This window comes from Mytilus edulis, chromosome 10 (assembly GCF_963676685.1).
Source record: "Mytilus edulis chromosome 10, xbMytEdul2.2, whole genome shotgun sequence".
Taxonomy (NCBI): domain Eukaryota; kingdom Metazoa; phylum Mollusca; class Bivalvia; order Mytilida; family Mytilidae; genus Mytilus; species Mytilus edulis.
Genome location: NC_092353.1, coordinates 14,341,314 through 14,359,293, shown reverse-complemented (window position 1 = coordinate 14,359,293; position 17,980 = coordinate 14,341,314). Strand labels below are relative to the sequence as shown.

At 30.6% G+C, this 17,980-nt stretch overlaps 1 protein-coding gene across 15 annotated transcripts in view; it reads left to right on the top strand.

Annotated features, from left to right (window-relative positions):
• The window catches only part of LOC139493483 (transient receptor potential cation channel subfamily A member 1 homolog), a 54,180-nt gene extending 40,877 nt beyond the window's left edge, over positions 1-13,303 (top strand). For 11 of the 15 annotated variants that reach the window (XM_071281903.1, XM_071281902.1, XM_071281901.1 and 8 more), the window contains 7 exons: positions 239-383; positions 720-851; positions 1,828-2,028; positions 2,706-2,915; positions 4,794-4,862; positions 7,911-8,090; positions 8,505-10,935. In XM_071281903.1, the coding sequence (XP_071138004.1) occupies positions 239-383; positions 720-851; positions 1,828-2,028; positions 2,706-2,915; positions 4,794-4,862; positions 7,911-8,090; positions 8,505-8,696 (1,129 nt within the window). In that variant the 3' untranslated portion in view covers positions 8,697-10,935. Of the gene's footprint in view, positions 1-238; positions 384-719; positions 852-1,827; positions 2,029-2,705; positions 2,916-4,793; positions 4,863-7,910; positions 8,091-8,504 lie in introns of all 15 variants that reach the window. The other 4 variants (XR_011657009.1, XR_011657011.1, XR_011657010.1 and 1 more) reach the window with 1 other exon arrangement.
• Positions 13,304-17,980: the final 4,677 nt, after the last annotated feature.

Below are 17,980 nucleotides of genomic sequence, written 5' to 3'. Positions count from 1 at the left end.
TGCCTGGCATGGTTCATCTGACCTTGACCTCATTTTCATGGTTCATTGGTCTTTGTTTAGCTATCTTGGTTAATGTTAAGTTTATGTGACAGTTGTAATAAAGCTTTATACTTAGGACTATCAACATAATATCAATGATTAGTAAAGAAGGCGAGACATTTCAGTGTGTGCACTCTTGTTTTAGGTTTAATTAAGATGTATTTCTAATATTGATAACTTATTTGTTGTTTAATTGTAGTGAATTAGAACTTGGTGCAGGGAATAACACATGTGATATGGTGAACCTTGCAAACACTATAGACAAAGACTATGATCAACCTTTGTTTGCTAGGATTGGAAAGTATGTCATCATGGCTTTGGCTGCATGGAATCTGTTAAGAGAGGTTAGTTTGTAGATATTTAGAGTGAAGTTTGCTTTTCATGCAAATAGAACCTTGATAGATATAACTTCAAAGCATCATTTCTACCCTTATGAGTTTTAACAAGAATGTTCAGTGCCCATTTCTGAATGAGAACATAGGAAACACTAAGAAGTTATGAATTGATGTCTATTTCAACTTAGAACTTTGAATTGACTGAACAGATAGTTTATGTATATACCTTATGTATACCTTTTTGTAAGAATTGATACATGAAAAAACCATCCTCTTTCATATATACCTTTTTAATTTGTTTCTGTTGTAACAATTTTAATACTGTATGTAAATATGTGATTTCAGCTGCTCCAAGTGTACCAGGCCAAACTGCAATATTTAGGTTGGGAGAATCTGATAGAATGGGTGACCTATATTTGTGCCTTGCTGTTGGTGATTGATTTCAAAACTTGTCAGCGAGATACTGGTTTTAGAGAAGTAAGTAATTGTGCTTATAAAATTCAGTAAATCAAAAGAGATATTGAGTGTACATCAATTCAACAGAATTTAACAACAAAATTATCAAAAGATTTTTAGAGTCAATATACTGCCTTCAGCAATTGACAACTATCAATGTGATATGTATCAAGCACTAATTCACTTGGTGTCTAGACCAAATGAACTTGGTAAATAAATATATCAAAGATATACCATAGCTACAAACTTCTGAAACAGTAAAAATTATTAAAGATAATCATTGCTGAGGTTCATTCTTATAGGAAGACATGGTTAAACAATTTGTTTTTTTTTACCATCAACCTTTCTTCTTTTAATTTCCGTCTGTGAAATAACTAAAATTTCATAGACCAACATACATGTACAATAAAGAGCAGTGCTGAAAAATCACCTAATTCAACAATACTGGGACCTCCTAGGTGGTTTCCTGGTTGGAATCTGGCACAAGTGTGGGAGGTCATGCATGCATTTGATTCTTTGCTTGATCAAACAAAAGACTTAGTAATTGCTGCTTCTCTCCTGAACATACAACTTTAAAGATGTAAGAGCAAAGACTGGATCACTGTTTTTCAGGATAATATCTCGGTGAAGGATGACATGTCTTCTTGTCGGCTTTCACCTTGTGAACTTTCAGTTTAAGAATTAAGCTCAAAGTGTTGATCAAGTACAAATCAGGGTGTATATAATTATGACATTTACATGTCATGTCTTTAATATGCAATTTATTTGGACATTAAACATTCATTCATCCTCGTCTCAAATACTTGTTAAACAGATAACACTACCATAACATGAGTACAAGTAAAACAATGTCGAAGAATACACCACCAGAAATATATAACTATTTTTATAGGCCAACAAGTTTTGAGATATCAGGTTGAAATCATGAACCATCAAGTATATGCTTCATATTATTTTTGAATGAAGTTTTTTAATTGTAATATTTGATCATTGACAGGACTGGCAATGGTCATTGGGAGCTACATCTATATTTTTAGCCTGGATAGAATTGGTGTTGTTCTTACAGAAGTTTCCAGCGTTAGGAATCTATGTTGTGATGTTCAAGGACATCCTTAATACATTCATACAGTTCTTCGTTGTTTTCGTCTTATTCATTGTGGCCTTTGCTTTGGGATTTTATACATTACTACAAAATCAGGTAATTATTTCGTGTAGTTATGAAAAATTTGGTTGTTAAAGGTTTATTATGTATAAGTATGAAGTTTATAAATAAACAACAACAATTAATTACATGTCCTACAAACCAATAGCAGATGTCAATTCACACTACAATTGTAATGTAGTTTTGAGGACCATTTTACCAACTATACAGTGTATCCACTTTAAAGAAGCAATAATCTATCCTTAGATTTTGCTGTTGTTCTGAGCATGTGAATTATAATTGAAACTAGTGTCATTAGTACAAATGTAGATACATTATTGTGCAAGTGCAAGCTGTTCAAAATATTTTGAAGGTTTGCTTTCCATTTAGACTTTTTCTAATTTAGAAATAATTTAAATGTATAAATCAATATTAAAAAGACTATGCTAGGTAAACCCTTTTAGAGGAAATGCATGTGTTGCTGTTTTAACAAAGGTGTTGTTCCTAAAAAAAATCCCATTTACACACAGATTTTACTGTCAGAATAATTTCAATTTGTGAACATAGATAAATGAAGTGATATAAAAGGATTCATTGCACATCTTCTTGGATATTAAAAATTGTCGTTACTGAAACCAAGAAGTTATAATGATTGGTCATGTCTAAAAAAAATAGGTCTTGATGACTTAAAAATTAAACAGTATTATATTAGTAAAATTTTATTTATATTTTAGGAACCATTTGCCTCAGTGTGGCAATCATTGATGAAGACAACCGTAATGATGATAGGAGAATTTGAATATGATTCTATTTTTAACGACCAGTTTCGTGATCCATCCAGTGCTAGTTATGATTATCGTAGCATTGTATTCCAAGAACCAATAACTTATGTGTTGTTTGTTGTCTTCATGGTGATCATGTCCATCATCATCATGAACTTACTGGTAAGAATCAAACTTATCATTTAGTTTACACTGCTTTCATATAGTTTATATACTTTAACTTGTACATCCATTGCTTCAATTATAACCAATAACAGAAAGAAAAATATCGTATTGTTTTTCAGATCAACTCAATGTCTTTCTGATTTATTGTCGAGCCTTCGACTTTAGGCGAATTTAGTCGAAAAAGCGAGACTAAGCGATCCTACATTCCGTCGTCGTCGTTGTCGGCGGCGTCCACGGCGTCCACAAATATTCACTCTGTGGTTAAAGTTTTTGAAATTTTAATAACTTTCTTAAACTATACTGAATTTCTACCAAACTTGGACAGAAGCTTGTTTATGATCATAAGAAAGTATCCAGAAGTAAATTTTGTAAAAATAAAATTCCATTTTTTCCGTATTTTACTTATAAATGGACTAGTTTTTCTGCGAGGAAACATTACATTCACTCTGTGGTTAAAGTTTTTAAAATTTTAATAACTTTCATAAACTATCCTTGATTTGTACCAAACTTGGACAGAAGCTTGTTTATGATCATGAGATAGTATCAAGAAGAAAATTTTGTAAAAATAAATTTCCACTTTTCCGTATTTTACTTATAAATGGACTAGTTTTTCTGCGAGGAAACATTACATTCACTCTGTGGTTAAAGTTTTTAAAATTTTAATAACTTTCATAAACTATCCTTGATTTGTACCAAACTTGGACAGAAGCTTGTTTATGATCATGAGATAGTATCAAGAAGAAAATTTTGTAAAAATAAATTTCCACTTTTCCGTATTTTACTTATAAATGTACTTAGTTTTTCTGTGAGGAAACATTACATTCACTCTGTGGTTAAAGTTTTTAAAATTTTAATAACTTTCATAAACTATCCTTGATTTGTACCAAACTTGGACAGAAGGTTGTTTATGATCATAAGATAGTATCAAGACGAAAATTTTGTAAAAATGAATTTCCACTTTTCCGTATTTTACTTATAAATGGACTTAGTTTTTCTGCGAGGAAACATTACATTCACTCTGTGGTTAAAGTTTTTAAAATTTTAATAACTTTCATAAACTTTCCTTGATTTGTACCAAGCTTAGACAAAAGCTTGTTTCTGATCATAAGATATTATTCAGAAGTAAATTTTGTAAAAAAAAATTCACTTTTTCCGTATTTTACTTATAAGTGGACTTAGTTTTTCTTCCAGTTAACATTACATACAGTCTGCAGTTAAAGTTTATAAAACATTTATTAGATTCATAAACTATCCTGGATTTTTTTACCAAACTTGGAAGCTTCTTTCAATCAAAAGACAGTATCGAGAGGGAAATTTATATTGATGTTTTTCCTCATTTTTGTTGAGTCTGCGATTAACAGCAAAAGTAGGCGAGACACTGGGTTCCATGGAACCCTTACGAATTTTGTTGATTTTTTGTGTAATTGAAAGCTACAGCTTGTGCCAAGTTTTTTTTCCTATAGATGCTTGGTTGCCATATTTATTCGTGGCTAGAGTCAGCAAGGCAACATCAACTAGACAAAGCTTCTGCTAATATTATTTATGTGTACATTAAATTATTCAATTGTAAATGAACCTTCCCTACTATTGTTTTCCTCCTGTTTTGGCCTGGGATTTATATATAGGGATGGAAATGCACATATCCAAAAGGGAGTGAAGCTTATATCTTTTCATGTCTGGATCAGACTTTTCAAACAATATTTTATCCCACTATATATCAAGAAGTAAAGGTTTGTTTCCTTGCAGAATGCTTTGCAAAAACAAATGTAAACATATTATTCATATATAAAAATAACAATAAGAGCTGTCAAATTACCAATGTGATATCTGATCCTCCATTTATATTCCAAATCTTCATGTTTGTTAATATTATAGGTTGGTTTGGCTGTAGATGACATTAAGGCAGTACAGGAACAAGCAGCATTAAAGAGAATGGCTATGCAGGTAATATTACAAGGGTCACCCTGCTTACTAATTAAACTTTTTTTATAGTTAGGGCCCGGCCAAAGGCGGGTCGCCCTATAGTGATCAGTCTGTCCGTCCGTCCGTCCATCCGTCCGTCCATCCGTAACACTTTGTGTCCGCTCCATATCTAGAGAACCATTATGATTTCATACTTTATACTTTACATGTTTATTAACCACCACCAGAGGGCGTGTCATGATGTATGTACAACTTCCTAGGTCAAAGGTCAAGGTAAAAAAACTTTGGTTTCAGTTGACAACCCTGTGTCCTGTGGTGAAGATGGTGTCCGCTCTATATCTTGAGAACCGTTATGATTTCAAAGTTTATACTTGACATGTATATGAACCAACACCAGAGGGTGTGTCATAATTTATGAATGACTGCCTAGGGCAAAGTTCAAGGTCAAAAACTTTGGTTTCAGTTGACAACCCCATGTCCTATGGTAAAGATTGTGTCCGCTCTATATCTTGAGAACCGTTATCATTTTAAAGTTTATACCTGAAATGTATATAAACCAATATCAGAGGGTATGTCATAATTTATGTACAACTTCCTAGGACAAAGGTCAAGGTCAAAAACTTTGGTTTCAGTTGACAACCCCATGTCCTATGGTAAAGATCCTGTCCGCTCTATATCTTGAGAACCGTTATCATTTCAAAGTTTATACTTGACATGTATATAAACCAACACCAAAGGGTGTGTCATAATTTATGTACAACTTCCTAGGTCGAAGGTCAAGGTCAAAAACTTTGGTTTCAGTTGACAACCCCATGTCCTATGGTAAAGATCGTGTCCGCTCTATATCTTGAGAACCGTTATCATTTCAAAGTTTATACTTGACATCTTTATAAACCAACACCAAAGGGTGTGTCATAATTTATTTACAACTTCCTAGGTCAAAGGTCAAGGTCAAAAACTTTGATTTCAGTTGACAAACCCATGTCCTATGGTAAAGATACAATTTTTTAATGCACATTATTCACAGCGGAGCCCACAGAGATGGCTCCCATCTCAATGATATCTAGTTGAATCTATTTTTTTGTTCCTAAAATTCAAAGTTAAATTTTTAACTGTAAAAAATATCAAACAAATCTGGCATCATTCATTATGAGTCACTTTTATTAGAAAAAGTTTTGATCTGATGAAAATTCTTTCATGTGATCAGTATTGAAATATATTATACAATTATGTCCCGTTGAAAAGGTGAATATCCAAAATTGTCAACATGAGAAGGTTATTTCATTGAGGGCGCAGCCGAAGTGAAACAACTTTTCTAGGGCTGACAATTTTGGATATTCATCGATTCTAAGGGGCCACAATTGTTTTATTATACCGAACTAACAGAGGAAGTGCATTTGGAACACTTACTATAGTGTCTATAATTTTAATAATAAATTTATTTTTAACATAGCACACACAACACAGACTGATGCTTGAAAATACATTTGTGTTCGAATTTCTCGAATTTACAACAAAAGTAGAATCTTTTTGTAAAATATTGATGGCCCTGAAAAGGACCGTTTATAAGAGATATTATTGGCTGCTGGCACTCTCAGCTCTATTCATGTCCAATGCCTTATTTCCTCGTTCAGTGTAACTGTTGAATGCTGCCATTAAAGCATTTTTGTCGAGCCTGCAACTTTTGTTTCAGAAAGCATGACATGGGAATAGTGATCTGGCGGCTACGGCGGCTACGGCGGCGTTAGCTAACTTCTTAAAAGGTTTATATTTTAGAAGGTGAAAGACCTGGATGCTTCATACCTTGTATATAGATGCCTCAAGTTACGAAGTTTCCGTCAGTCACATGTCCAATGTCCTTGACCTCATTTTCATGGTTCAGTGACCACTTGAAAAAAAAGTTCAAAATTTTTGTAATGTTGAATTCTCTCTTATTATAAGTAATAAGATAACTATATTTGGTATGTGCGTACCTTGCAAGGTCCTCATGCCCGTCAGACAGTTTTCACTTGACCTCGACCTCATTTCATGGATCAGTGAACAAGGTTAAGTTTTGGTGTTCAAGTCCATATCTCAGATACTATAAGCAATAGGGCTAGTATATTTGGTGTATTGAAGGACTGGAAGGTGTACATGTCCAACTGGCAGGTGTCATCTGACCTTGACCTCATTTTCATGGTTCAGTGGTTATAGTTAAGTTTTTGTGTTTTGGTCTGTTTTTCTCATACTTTATGCAATAGGTCTACTATATTTGTTGTATGGAATGATTGTAAGGTGTACATGTCTAGCGTGCAGATGTGATCTGACCTTGACCTCATTTTCATGGTTCAGTGGTCAAAGTTAAGTTTTTAAGTTTTGGTCTTTTTATCTAATATTATATGCTAAAGGTCAGCTATATTTGGTGTATGGAAATATATTATGATCTATATGTCAGTCCCGCAGGTTTATTTGACCATGACCTCAATTGCACTGTTCATTGCACAGTGTTAAGTTTTTGTGTTTTGGTCTATTTTTCTTAAACTATAAGTAATAGGTCAACTATATTTGTTGTATGGAAGCTTTGTTAGCTGTACATGTCTGCCTGGCATGGTTCACCTGACCTTGACCTCATTTTCATGGTTCATTGGTCTTTGTTTCGCTATCTTGGTTAATGTTAAGTTTATGTGACAGTTGTAATAAAGCTTTATACTTAGGACTATCAACATAATATCAATGATTAGTAAAGAAGGCAAGACATTTCAGTGTGTGCACTCTTGTGTTTATTTACGTCTGTGACGTCATTTTCATGGGAAGTAACTCAAGTACAAATCAACAAACTCAAAAGGTTATTCACAGGTGAATAATAAAGCTATTCATCGCTGGTGTAAATTTTAAGGGTTATTCATCCTTCCTTGCAATTGAATGAAAATTAACTGAATTATTCCATGTCACATGATAACGTTTCACCTAATAGAATTGTTTGAAATAAATGTAAGGTATAATAATATGGCATGTTTATTATGTTTCACTTTATATAGAAAATCAGTGTAAATGCATGGCCATGACAAGTACAAATATTGAATGTTTTAGGTTGAACTGGCTCTAGATGTGGAAAGACTTGTGCCTGAATTTATAAGAAGAAGATTTGTTATTCAAAAGCAAAAAATCAGGCCGAACGAAAGATCATTGAATCCACTGAAAAAGCTCTCGGCAATTGAAGCTGGGGATTTGTCTTCTGCTGCTATTTCTAAGGCTTTGAGCCCAGAATTGGTAAGATATATTTGATGAAGCAGGGTTTTCTGTTTCATTATTTTAAAACTGCAAGTTGTATTTCTTAAAGTAAAATTAAATGTAAAATTTGAAAAAAAAGACTAAGAGGAAAAAAGATTACAAGAGATTTAGATGAAGAATTACACTTTTATTTATAAATCAGAAATTATCAATTTAAAAATAGAAATTTTAAGGAAAAAAAGTAAACAATTATGAAAAAAATAATCCCCACCCCAAAAATTATTATTATCCCCCCCCCCCCCCCCCCAATGGAGTACTAGTATCATTTTATAAACATTATTCTAATAACTTCATTCTTTTAGAAATCAAAAGCATTCTTTTAATCACTTTATAATTGTGGATTTGATGATGTCATCATATTTGTTTTACACCAAGTTTGATTACATTTTATAGGATGAGATAGAGAAACTTCAAGAGAGTCAAGACCATTTACAGAAAGATGTGAAGAAGTTAAAATCCAATATAAAAGACATCCAGGCTCAGAACAATAAGTTAGAGAGCATGATATTAGCATTACTGAAGAAAGAAGGTGTAGGATTTGAAGAGGAGGATTTCCAGGACACTGAAAACTTACAACTCATTTAAATATATTGTTTTAGTCTGTAAATGACCTATTAGTGAACCATGGTAGATAGACATTGGTTTTATGTATATAATTACTAATCGAACAACAAAAATCCATCTAGAAACGTAAAAGTAATTGGTAGAGACTTACAAATAGGTAAAAAGTATATTGAAAACTTCTATATATTTCTGTTTCACCCATGGGGTAAAAAATGTTCTTACATAATTTTTTATTAGAAAATGAACAATTTCGAACTTTCTTCATATTGAAGAAAAATTTCAGAAAAATTACAAAGGTTGTACTTTAATTTCCCTTTAGTTTTTGATGAAAATGGGAGAACAATTGAAAATTGAGATGGGTAGAAGTGGGATCATTAATTTTGAACCATTTCCTTTTTCCTTTCCAGCACATCTGAAACTATCTAAGACAATCCATGGTTATTTTTATTAGCACAATTAATATGTCCAGAAAAAAAATATTATGAAGATTGGAATTTCAGGCACAATGTATTATGTGGTTAAACTTCAATATTAACTTACTAATATTTAGTATATGGTATTTTACAAATCAATTTCAATAGAAACATATTCTGCTAATGTAAGCTAAATACTTACTATTTGTAAAATGTTTAGAAATGTCTTATATGTGTATAGATAAGTGTTATGTGTGTTTATGTACTCTTACGTATGTATATGTACCAGTACATACTAAATATTGTGTCTTACTTAATTTCTAATATTGCAAGTAATTGAATCATTTTTATTATAATGTGCCTATGTCACCAGATGATATTAATAAAGAAAGCAAGTTGAAAACATGCCCATTAGTATACTTATTGTGAAAGTTCTTTAAAATACTGGTTGTACAATGATTTGTTCAGAACTTTTATGTTAAGGATACGTAATTTAAAGTATCCTATTAAGGATTCATAGAGTATCCTAAGATCCCTCTTAAGTACTTTTGTTACTACCAATATTTTTTATAAACTTATGAAACAATGTTTCAAGAAATTTGAAAATTTCTGTCAAATATATTTTTTTACAACTTCATTTTGTATCATGCAAGTACATCAATAACAAATCTAAATTTTTTTTTTTACAGAAATAAGACAGAAAAAACCCATACAATTTTGCATAAAGTTGATTCTGGTAGACAAATGCTAATAACTTTACTAATAGGTAAATCAGGGTATATCTAGATTCCATAATTTTGAATGGAAATTGACCTGTCTTCATCATTTTCTATTTAGTCATTGTTTAAACTATGATCATTTGTAATATTGATAAAAAATCCAGAAATTTTATTTAGAAAAAGTCCATATTGAGGCCTTATCAAACCTACTCCAATGTAACAAGTCTTTGATATACTTGTATGAAAATTTAAAACAGTATCTACTTGCTTAAGAGTTGATTTATTTCAATTTTATCATATAGTTCATACTCTAATAAATTTTTATATCTTTAAATATTCAAGTCATATTTTTTATATCCAAGATTTTATGTGTATTGGTATCACAATATTTGTGCCACCCATGCATGTTTTGAAACAAGAAAGTAGTATTTTTCTCCAAACCAAACATAGATTCATACTTTTCATTCAGGTCAATTTATTTGCTCAATTTTTCTTATGCATAATTGAATGAAAGATATAACTTTACTTTAAGCAAGTCTTGCAAGTTTTTTCATTTCATGTTATATAAACAAAAGCACAGACTTACCATATAAACTATTTAGGTTTATTGTATATGAAGGTTGTTCCTATCTGTTATGGTTGTATTTTCTTTCAATGTGTGGATATGTAAATTTTAGTTTAAAAATTGTAAACAGAAAAGTATAATCTATTTGTTTTTATCAGTATCATAATAGACAGTTGTTGAAGTTATAGTTACTAAAATTAGTTGACAATTTTCAAATTTTGTTCTGACAGATAAAAAGAAAATTAAAAATCCTAGAGAATATTATTGACATATTTACTATAGTTTATAATTTAATGACTTATGTTGTGTTCATTTTAATAATTGTAATTAGTGCTATTTCTTTAATTTAAGAATATCTATTCATCACAGTTATAATACATTGTATATTGTTCCTTATGTCATAAAGATATAACCTAGAAAAAATGAAAATATATGAATATTAACACTTGCATAAAAAGTCATATTGACAATTTGTGTACAATTACCTGAAGGTTTGGATGGTTTTAAAAGAATGAAAAATAATCTGCTGAAGCGGCAGAATGAAGATAAAAAAAAAGAATAAAGATATTGAGAGTTATGCGGTGCCAAAATATAAGGAATAGAGAAATACTGTCAAACAAAGGAAAAGCTTGTAGATACAATTTGTGAAGTGTTTTAAATCGGAAGACCATTTTTTTTATAGATATAATTTTACAGTTTTTTATTCTGACCAATTCATTATTTTTATTTTTTGCTATTTTTATTGTTTGACCAATTATTTTTTGTTTATTTATGGTTGTGTTTTGTTTAATGAAATGAATTCATTATGTTATTATCCCTCCTTTATCAGCATCATGTTTAAGAGGAAAAAGACTTGTAAACTGTATTAAAGTTCAAAATTAAAGCTTCTCAAGCAGTTTAAACTCCAGATGATACAATTGACTTCTACCATTTTTTATACTACCGCTAACATTTTTGCTTTGTATAATACTAGTTTTGCGCACTAGCAAGAAATTCTCAATTGCATTGTATTGTGAATAACACAGTATTGAGAAAATTCAGACGGTATAAAGCTTGAATATTGTGTCCAAACTTGCGTTTATCATTTTTCATTTGAAGGCTATTAAGTGGGATATTTAATTTATAAGTTACGTAGCAGTGTTATTTATTTGTATGAGCTAATTGTGTGCATAGTACAAATATGCTCAGTTAATGTGGAGCATATAGGAAAATGAACATTTGATGGGGAAAATGTAAACAAATGGTTGAAATATTGAAGTTGTAAAATTTAATTATTTAAGATATGTTTAAAAAGTATAGATCTGAACAGATACTGTATATTGTAAATCTACCTCTTTTGTCTTGTGTATATTGTATGCAATATTCGATGCTTCTAATTCATTTTATTTTAATCTTCATATTAAACACAAAATGAATTAAAAATTGTAACTTCTAATTAAAAGTCAGGTATGGAAATCAATCTTCTATCATAAATTAAATAGACAGAAAATGCTAATTCATACCATTTAGTACTACTTTGTAATTTGACATTATTGAAGAGATGAACTGTTTATATTATTATTAAGTTTTAATTTGGAAATATGCAAGATGTTTTTTGGACAAGTATATTCTTTCCTTTGAATTTCTGAACTTTATCTTTTGTAGATGTTTTGATAAATTTTGTGATATTTTATTACACTGATGTAGACAATCAAAATTGTTAATATGTTGTTAATGCTGCTGAATTTATATATTAAGCATACAAAATTTCTGTTTCTTTTCTCAAAAATTGTTGTAGATTTTAATTCTATTTTTTATACGACCACAACAAATTTTTGCATTCATATAATGCTTGGTTTTAAAGGGGCACTAGCAACGAGATATATAAAAAATCTTAAGTTTGATTATTTTGGTTCAATAATGAAAGTGAAATAGTGAAATAACAATTCGCTTTTTGCAGCCAAAAAGGGTCAATTTTGTCAAATTACGCTAAGGAACATTGATAATTAGTTATTCACTTGCAAGTGAATGAGTCGACCTCTTTAAATCTGTATTCATGTGAACTTCAATTTAACCCCTAGCTAGAGATTGACAACGCATGCATTGTACGTGTACTGGTTATTTAAAGAAAAAGAATGTCAACAATTAAAGTGAAACTACGGCAAATCATTTGATTACTAATTCAATGCACATAAAATCATTCTTATACTGTTAAAAGCAATGAGAAACATCTATTTTTAATCTATAAAATAAAATCAAACAGACTTATAAAAAACAAATTGCACGTGTTGGTTTAATCTATTTATGTCTTTATTTATGTTTACATCGCTTATATGGTCATCTGAGGTTAAATCAATAGTTAATTAGATGGCGTCTGGACTAAAATACACACCAAAAGAACCTATATATTATCTACCCCATGCTCTATAAACTGTTTATTTTAGACTTTTGATTGTTTGGATAAATGTTTTACATTGTTATAAATCAAATATGAAAATTTGAGTCAAATCTGTGACCATGAATTTGACAGCTAGTGCCCCTTTAAAATCAAATCATGATTTGTTAATAATATAATAAGACATAGTTTACTTGTATAGTCGCTATATCTGTGTATGTATATATTTATGAATGTATTGTCCTGTATATACAGTCATACTGGAAAGAGCAGTTTTACCTGGTAAAATAAGAAGTTAGTTTTTTATGTTGAAAAATTTACATTTCACTTTTGAAATATTCTCATATGTTTCAAACTTAGTTACATCAAGTAAACACTTCAATGACATGAAAAATAATTATTAAATTGTTTAGATTTTTTATCTGTCAGAAGTTAAAGAAATGACAGTCAGACCAATGATCTGTGCACATATGGTTGAATAAATGTTTAACCTATCCAATTCACCTGTATACCTGTACATTAAATTCTGAATTATTTGGTATGCATCACTAATATGCTGTATAGGTTTAAAATATGATTCAATTGTTTTTATATTCAATAAAAGACCAATTTCCAAGAAATTTTTGCTCAGTTTAAAGATCAATTCATTTTTCAAAAGTATAGAACAAGGTTTTCTAAAACATTAAGAACTGTTTTACAGTCTTTCATGTTGTATGCCAGCAGCAATCCATTATATTTACTTTAATTAAGCTATGAATTCAGTCTTTGTAAAAGTTATTTTTATGACATGATTTGAAATTTATTATTGGATTGAATATTTGAAAAGTTTTTGCCTGTTTTGTTTTGTTATGTAGAGTTGTTTGATTTATGACTGGATTATAGTGTTGAAGAAAGAAGGCATACTGAGAAACTTTTTTACCAATACGTATGTATACCTTATCCATGTAGATTTTTATAGATATTTATAATTGTTATTTATTGTAATTAGTTCTATGAATTACCAATTTCCTGAATCCTATTTTTTGTATAATAAAAATTATTAATCATAATCATGTTTATTGATATGCATGCAAAAATAGGTCAACCATCAAGTTAACCGATTTTGGAACAAAAAAAATATTAACCTTGAACACAGAATATTTAATGATAAATGTAATAAACAAACTATAACTATTGGTATAGTTGACCAGAACTGTGTGACACATCCACAACATTGTATAAAAAGGAGTGTGATACAATCTCTGTGTTCTTCTATTTTCATCAAACGGTTATGTTGAAAACTTAGATATACATAATAGAACATCACTTGCATTAACTTAAATAGCAGGATAAAAACATACATATTGCATGTGTGCACACTTGAGTTTCAAAAGGCATGGGTTATTTGCCTGTTTGGTTGATCATAGACATTCAACATTCATCTATTTTTGATCTCACATGTATTGTCTATGATTGACCTAATAAAAATTAGATATGTGTTTTTGCCAATAGGACAATTATCTTCCAGAGTCCAAATGGCACATATTTGTACTCTTACATATCTGTGCTGACAAGTCCCCAAGTATGCCTAAAAAGTAAAATCACAAAAGTTCAGAACTCTGAGGAAAATTCATAATAAAAATTCCCTAATTAATCAAACGATAAAACAAATCAATCGAATGGATAACAACTGTCATTATCCTGACTTGGTACAGGCATTTTCTTGCGTAGAAAATTGTGGATTGAACCTGGTTTTATAGCGGCAAACCTCTCACTTGTATGACAGTCGCATCAAATTGTATGATATTTACAACGATGCATGAACAGACATAATAGGTACAACTGTCAAAATAGGGGTTCAGCAGTAATCACTGTCATAATCTGAATTAGAACAAAAACAAAAAAGCACAAAAAGTATCTTAAATTTAACATGCTGCTATAACCAAGTGATTTGTAAAAAAAAATGGAAATTAAGATACTCCTTAATTATGACCAATTCCTAACCATTTATTATCAATTATTATACATTATCTGAATTTGTAGCCTGACCATACCGACTGCAAGTATCAAGTGAATATATTTGTCAGATGGTACTGTTTTTGGTGGAAGAAGACGTTAAGTCTTCTGAAGACCTATGGGACCGACTTTAACTCATTGAGCCTCCGTATGCTGCATTCGTTTCTGTGTATTACAATTTCATAACAACATTAGATTTCTGACACCGATTTTTACACATAATTAAGCATCTGAATCATTTAATTTGTAAATTATGATTGAAAAACAATCACTATCGTAAATATGACCTTTTTATTTATGTAAATTAATAGATTTCATCGCATCCACATGAAATCCATGAACGTTATTTGTTTACTTGTAACCGGATGTTTTTACTGTAGATATTTGTAGTACGCATGCGTGAATTTGGTATCGGGACAACTCGCCCTGTTTACAAGTTCGCCCTTGAAGTTACGAATTTGCAATCTTGCAGACAAGAAGATTTTGTTTTTAATAAATAAAAAGGATCTATTTCTTATTAAATTGGTGTCTTTATTCATTGTTTTCCTTGTCATGTGAACTAGATGCCTTTCTACTTCAAATGGTTTGAATCTATTAAGTATTTATAAAATTATTCAGGATTCAGTTGACAAGAGCAGTACGTTACTGTTGGGAGAATTTGATTAAACTCTAAATGCTCATAGAATAAGAAATATAATTGAAACTGAATGTACCTCCTTCTGAATAATTTAATGCAATATAAATATAAATCCCTTTTGACAAGAGAAATCTGACTTTTGCAGACCTGCCAACTTATGGGGGATTTAGCGCGCGACCAGATTTTTAAGGGTTACAATTTTAGCGACTTTTCTGTGTGCGTTTTTTTTACTCCTAAAATAGTCTAAGTTCTCTTCTTTTTTCTTTTGGTATAATAATGATGAGCTTGTAGTCCTTTATTTCTTTTATTTGCATGATTCTTGTACTATTAAATTATAAAATTGACAAAATAATAAAATAGAGAAAAATGGCATTAAAAATAAAGGGATTCAAAAGTTTTGTCAGAAATATTTTTTTCACAAACAAACAAACAAACAAACAAACAATCATGATTATTTTCATAAATTTAAATTTGATTATTTAAAGAAATAAAATTATAACAATTACGATTTTAGATAAGAGATTCTACTCAGACATGCTGTGATCTATTTATAGCCAAATTAGTTTACCTGTGTGAAAATGTAAATAATTTGTTTACTAAACAAGTAAAGACAAACTATGGATGGAAGATAATAATTTACATAAATATTTCAGGACATTTGCTTGATTTTAATAAATATAGGATTCAAAAACTGCAAGTGGAAACAAATTTTATCATTAGCTACATAATCAGCTGAAATTTGGGGTATCCGATTGTCCGGAGTCTACTGTACTACCATAAACATGATAAAGATTGTAAATAGTATTTTTTCACTAACTTATTGACATAGTACTGGTTGTAACATATTTTATTTTTGTATTCAGGTTGAAACCCCCCCCCCCCCCCCAATTATGAGTGGTGTCCCTTAAATAAGGGACGGTTCCTAAAACAAGGGGTCATTTTACTGTTGAAAAAAAAGAAAGAACATTTTTAAGATTTTTATTAAACTCAAAAGTGGGAAAATTCTTATATTTGGAACAACTTTTCTAAATGAGGGGTCAAGTTAATAAAAAAGATATAAGTTTAGAAACAACAGAAAATTCTTTTGACATATTTTGACCATTTAGTACTTAATAGATGCATACCGTAGATACTCGCTTATAAGTCGGAAGTGTGGGAGTAAAATTCAGAATCCAGAGAGGGGTAGTTCTTGGGGGAAAGTTTCATCAAATAATATGAATACAAATGTGCTCATTTTTTACAGTGGGTTGTAATGTTCTTCCAATAAGGTTACCCCTCATTTGGAGTGTGTTCCCAACCTGTTAAAGGTCCATCTTTGTGTGCATAATTCAAAATTGGAAATTTCAACAAGCATCTAATATTCTTACGCAAGAAAATTAACACTGATCTGCTAGCTTCATCTCTTCTACCGATTTAATAACTAGAATCATGCAAACAGACTTAAGAAAAAGGCATGTAAGTTCATCATACAAATACGACACTTTTTCTAGACAATCCAGATCGTGCAAAATACTTTGCTTAAAATTGTAACCTTAAAATTGTTGTTGTGCACTAAAAACCCCTATGGGAACTTTCAAAAGTTGGCGGGTATGTAACAAGCCTTACTATTTTTATGCTCCATTTATGGGCATTGTGTTTTCTGGTCTGTCCGTTCGTCCTGCTTCTTGTTATAAAGTTTATGGTCGAGGTAGTTTTTGATGAAGTTGAAATCCAATCAACTTGAAACTTAGTGCACATGTGTTCCTTATGATATGATCTTCTTAATTTTACTGCCAATTTAAAGATTTTACCTAATTTTCACATTCCACTGAACATAGAAAATGATTGTACGGATGGGAAATCCATGTACTTATGACCTTTTTTTGTTTGAAGAAAAAAAAAACATAACGATAATGGATCAAAGCAGCCTTGGTAAGTGGGGCTGCTTTTGTGGTAATTCAGGTTACCTTTTATTCACCTTCTTCCACCTCAGAGCTATCAGCTCTTTGATTTGTGTCAAGTGTTCCAGTATTAGTTCTTCTTTGTAAACAAATTAGTTATATGGTGTGGAAATAAAGGATTAATGGACAGTACAGATATTTACCACCGCAATTCATTGAATTTAAATTAGAGAGCAATAGTTCAAAATCTCATAAATCGCTTACATATACAAATAAAAGGGAAAAACTGAAGTGATCTCAAGATCTTAGAAAGGAGCAAAACCGGATTCGTCTAATTTGTGCGCTATTTTCACATGTCCTGACCGGTGTGAGAACAATATTTTTCCTCACTAGTGAAAAAATCTGTTCTCGGCAAATGATTGGTTGAAATTTAATATTGACGTTAAATTTTCTTGTTTTCTTATTGTGACGTCATGAAAAAGGCAACCATGTCTGATAACGTCACACCAGAAGTACACAACTTTCCTCAAATCTTTGAAAAGGAAGGATAAAAATCATCTGAGAAACAGATTCCACTACTGTAACTCGTGTACTACGATATTTCTCCACTCTCAACATTTAAGGCAAGCCTCGCGCTTTAAATATCAAAATTTATCTGTCTCGAGTGGAGAAATATCGCAATACACTTGTTGCAGTTTTTGGAATCTATATTTACATGCCTA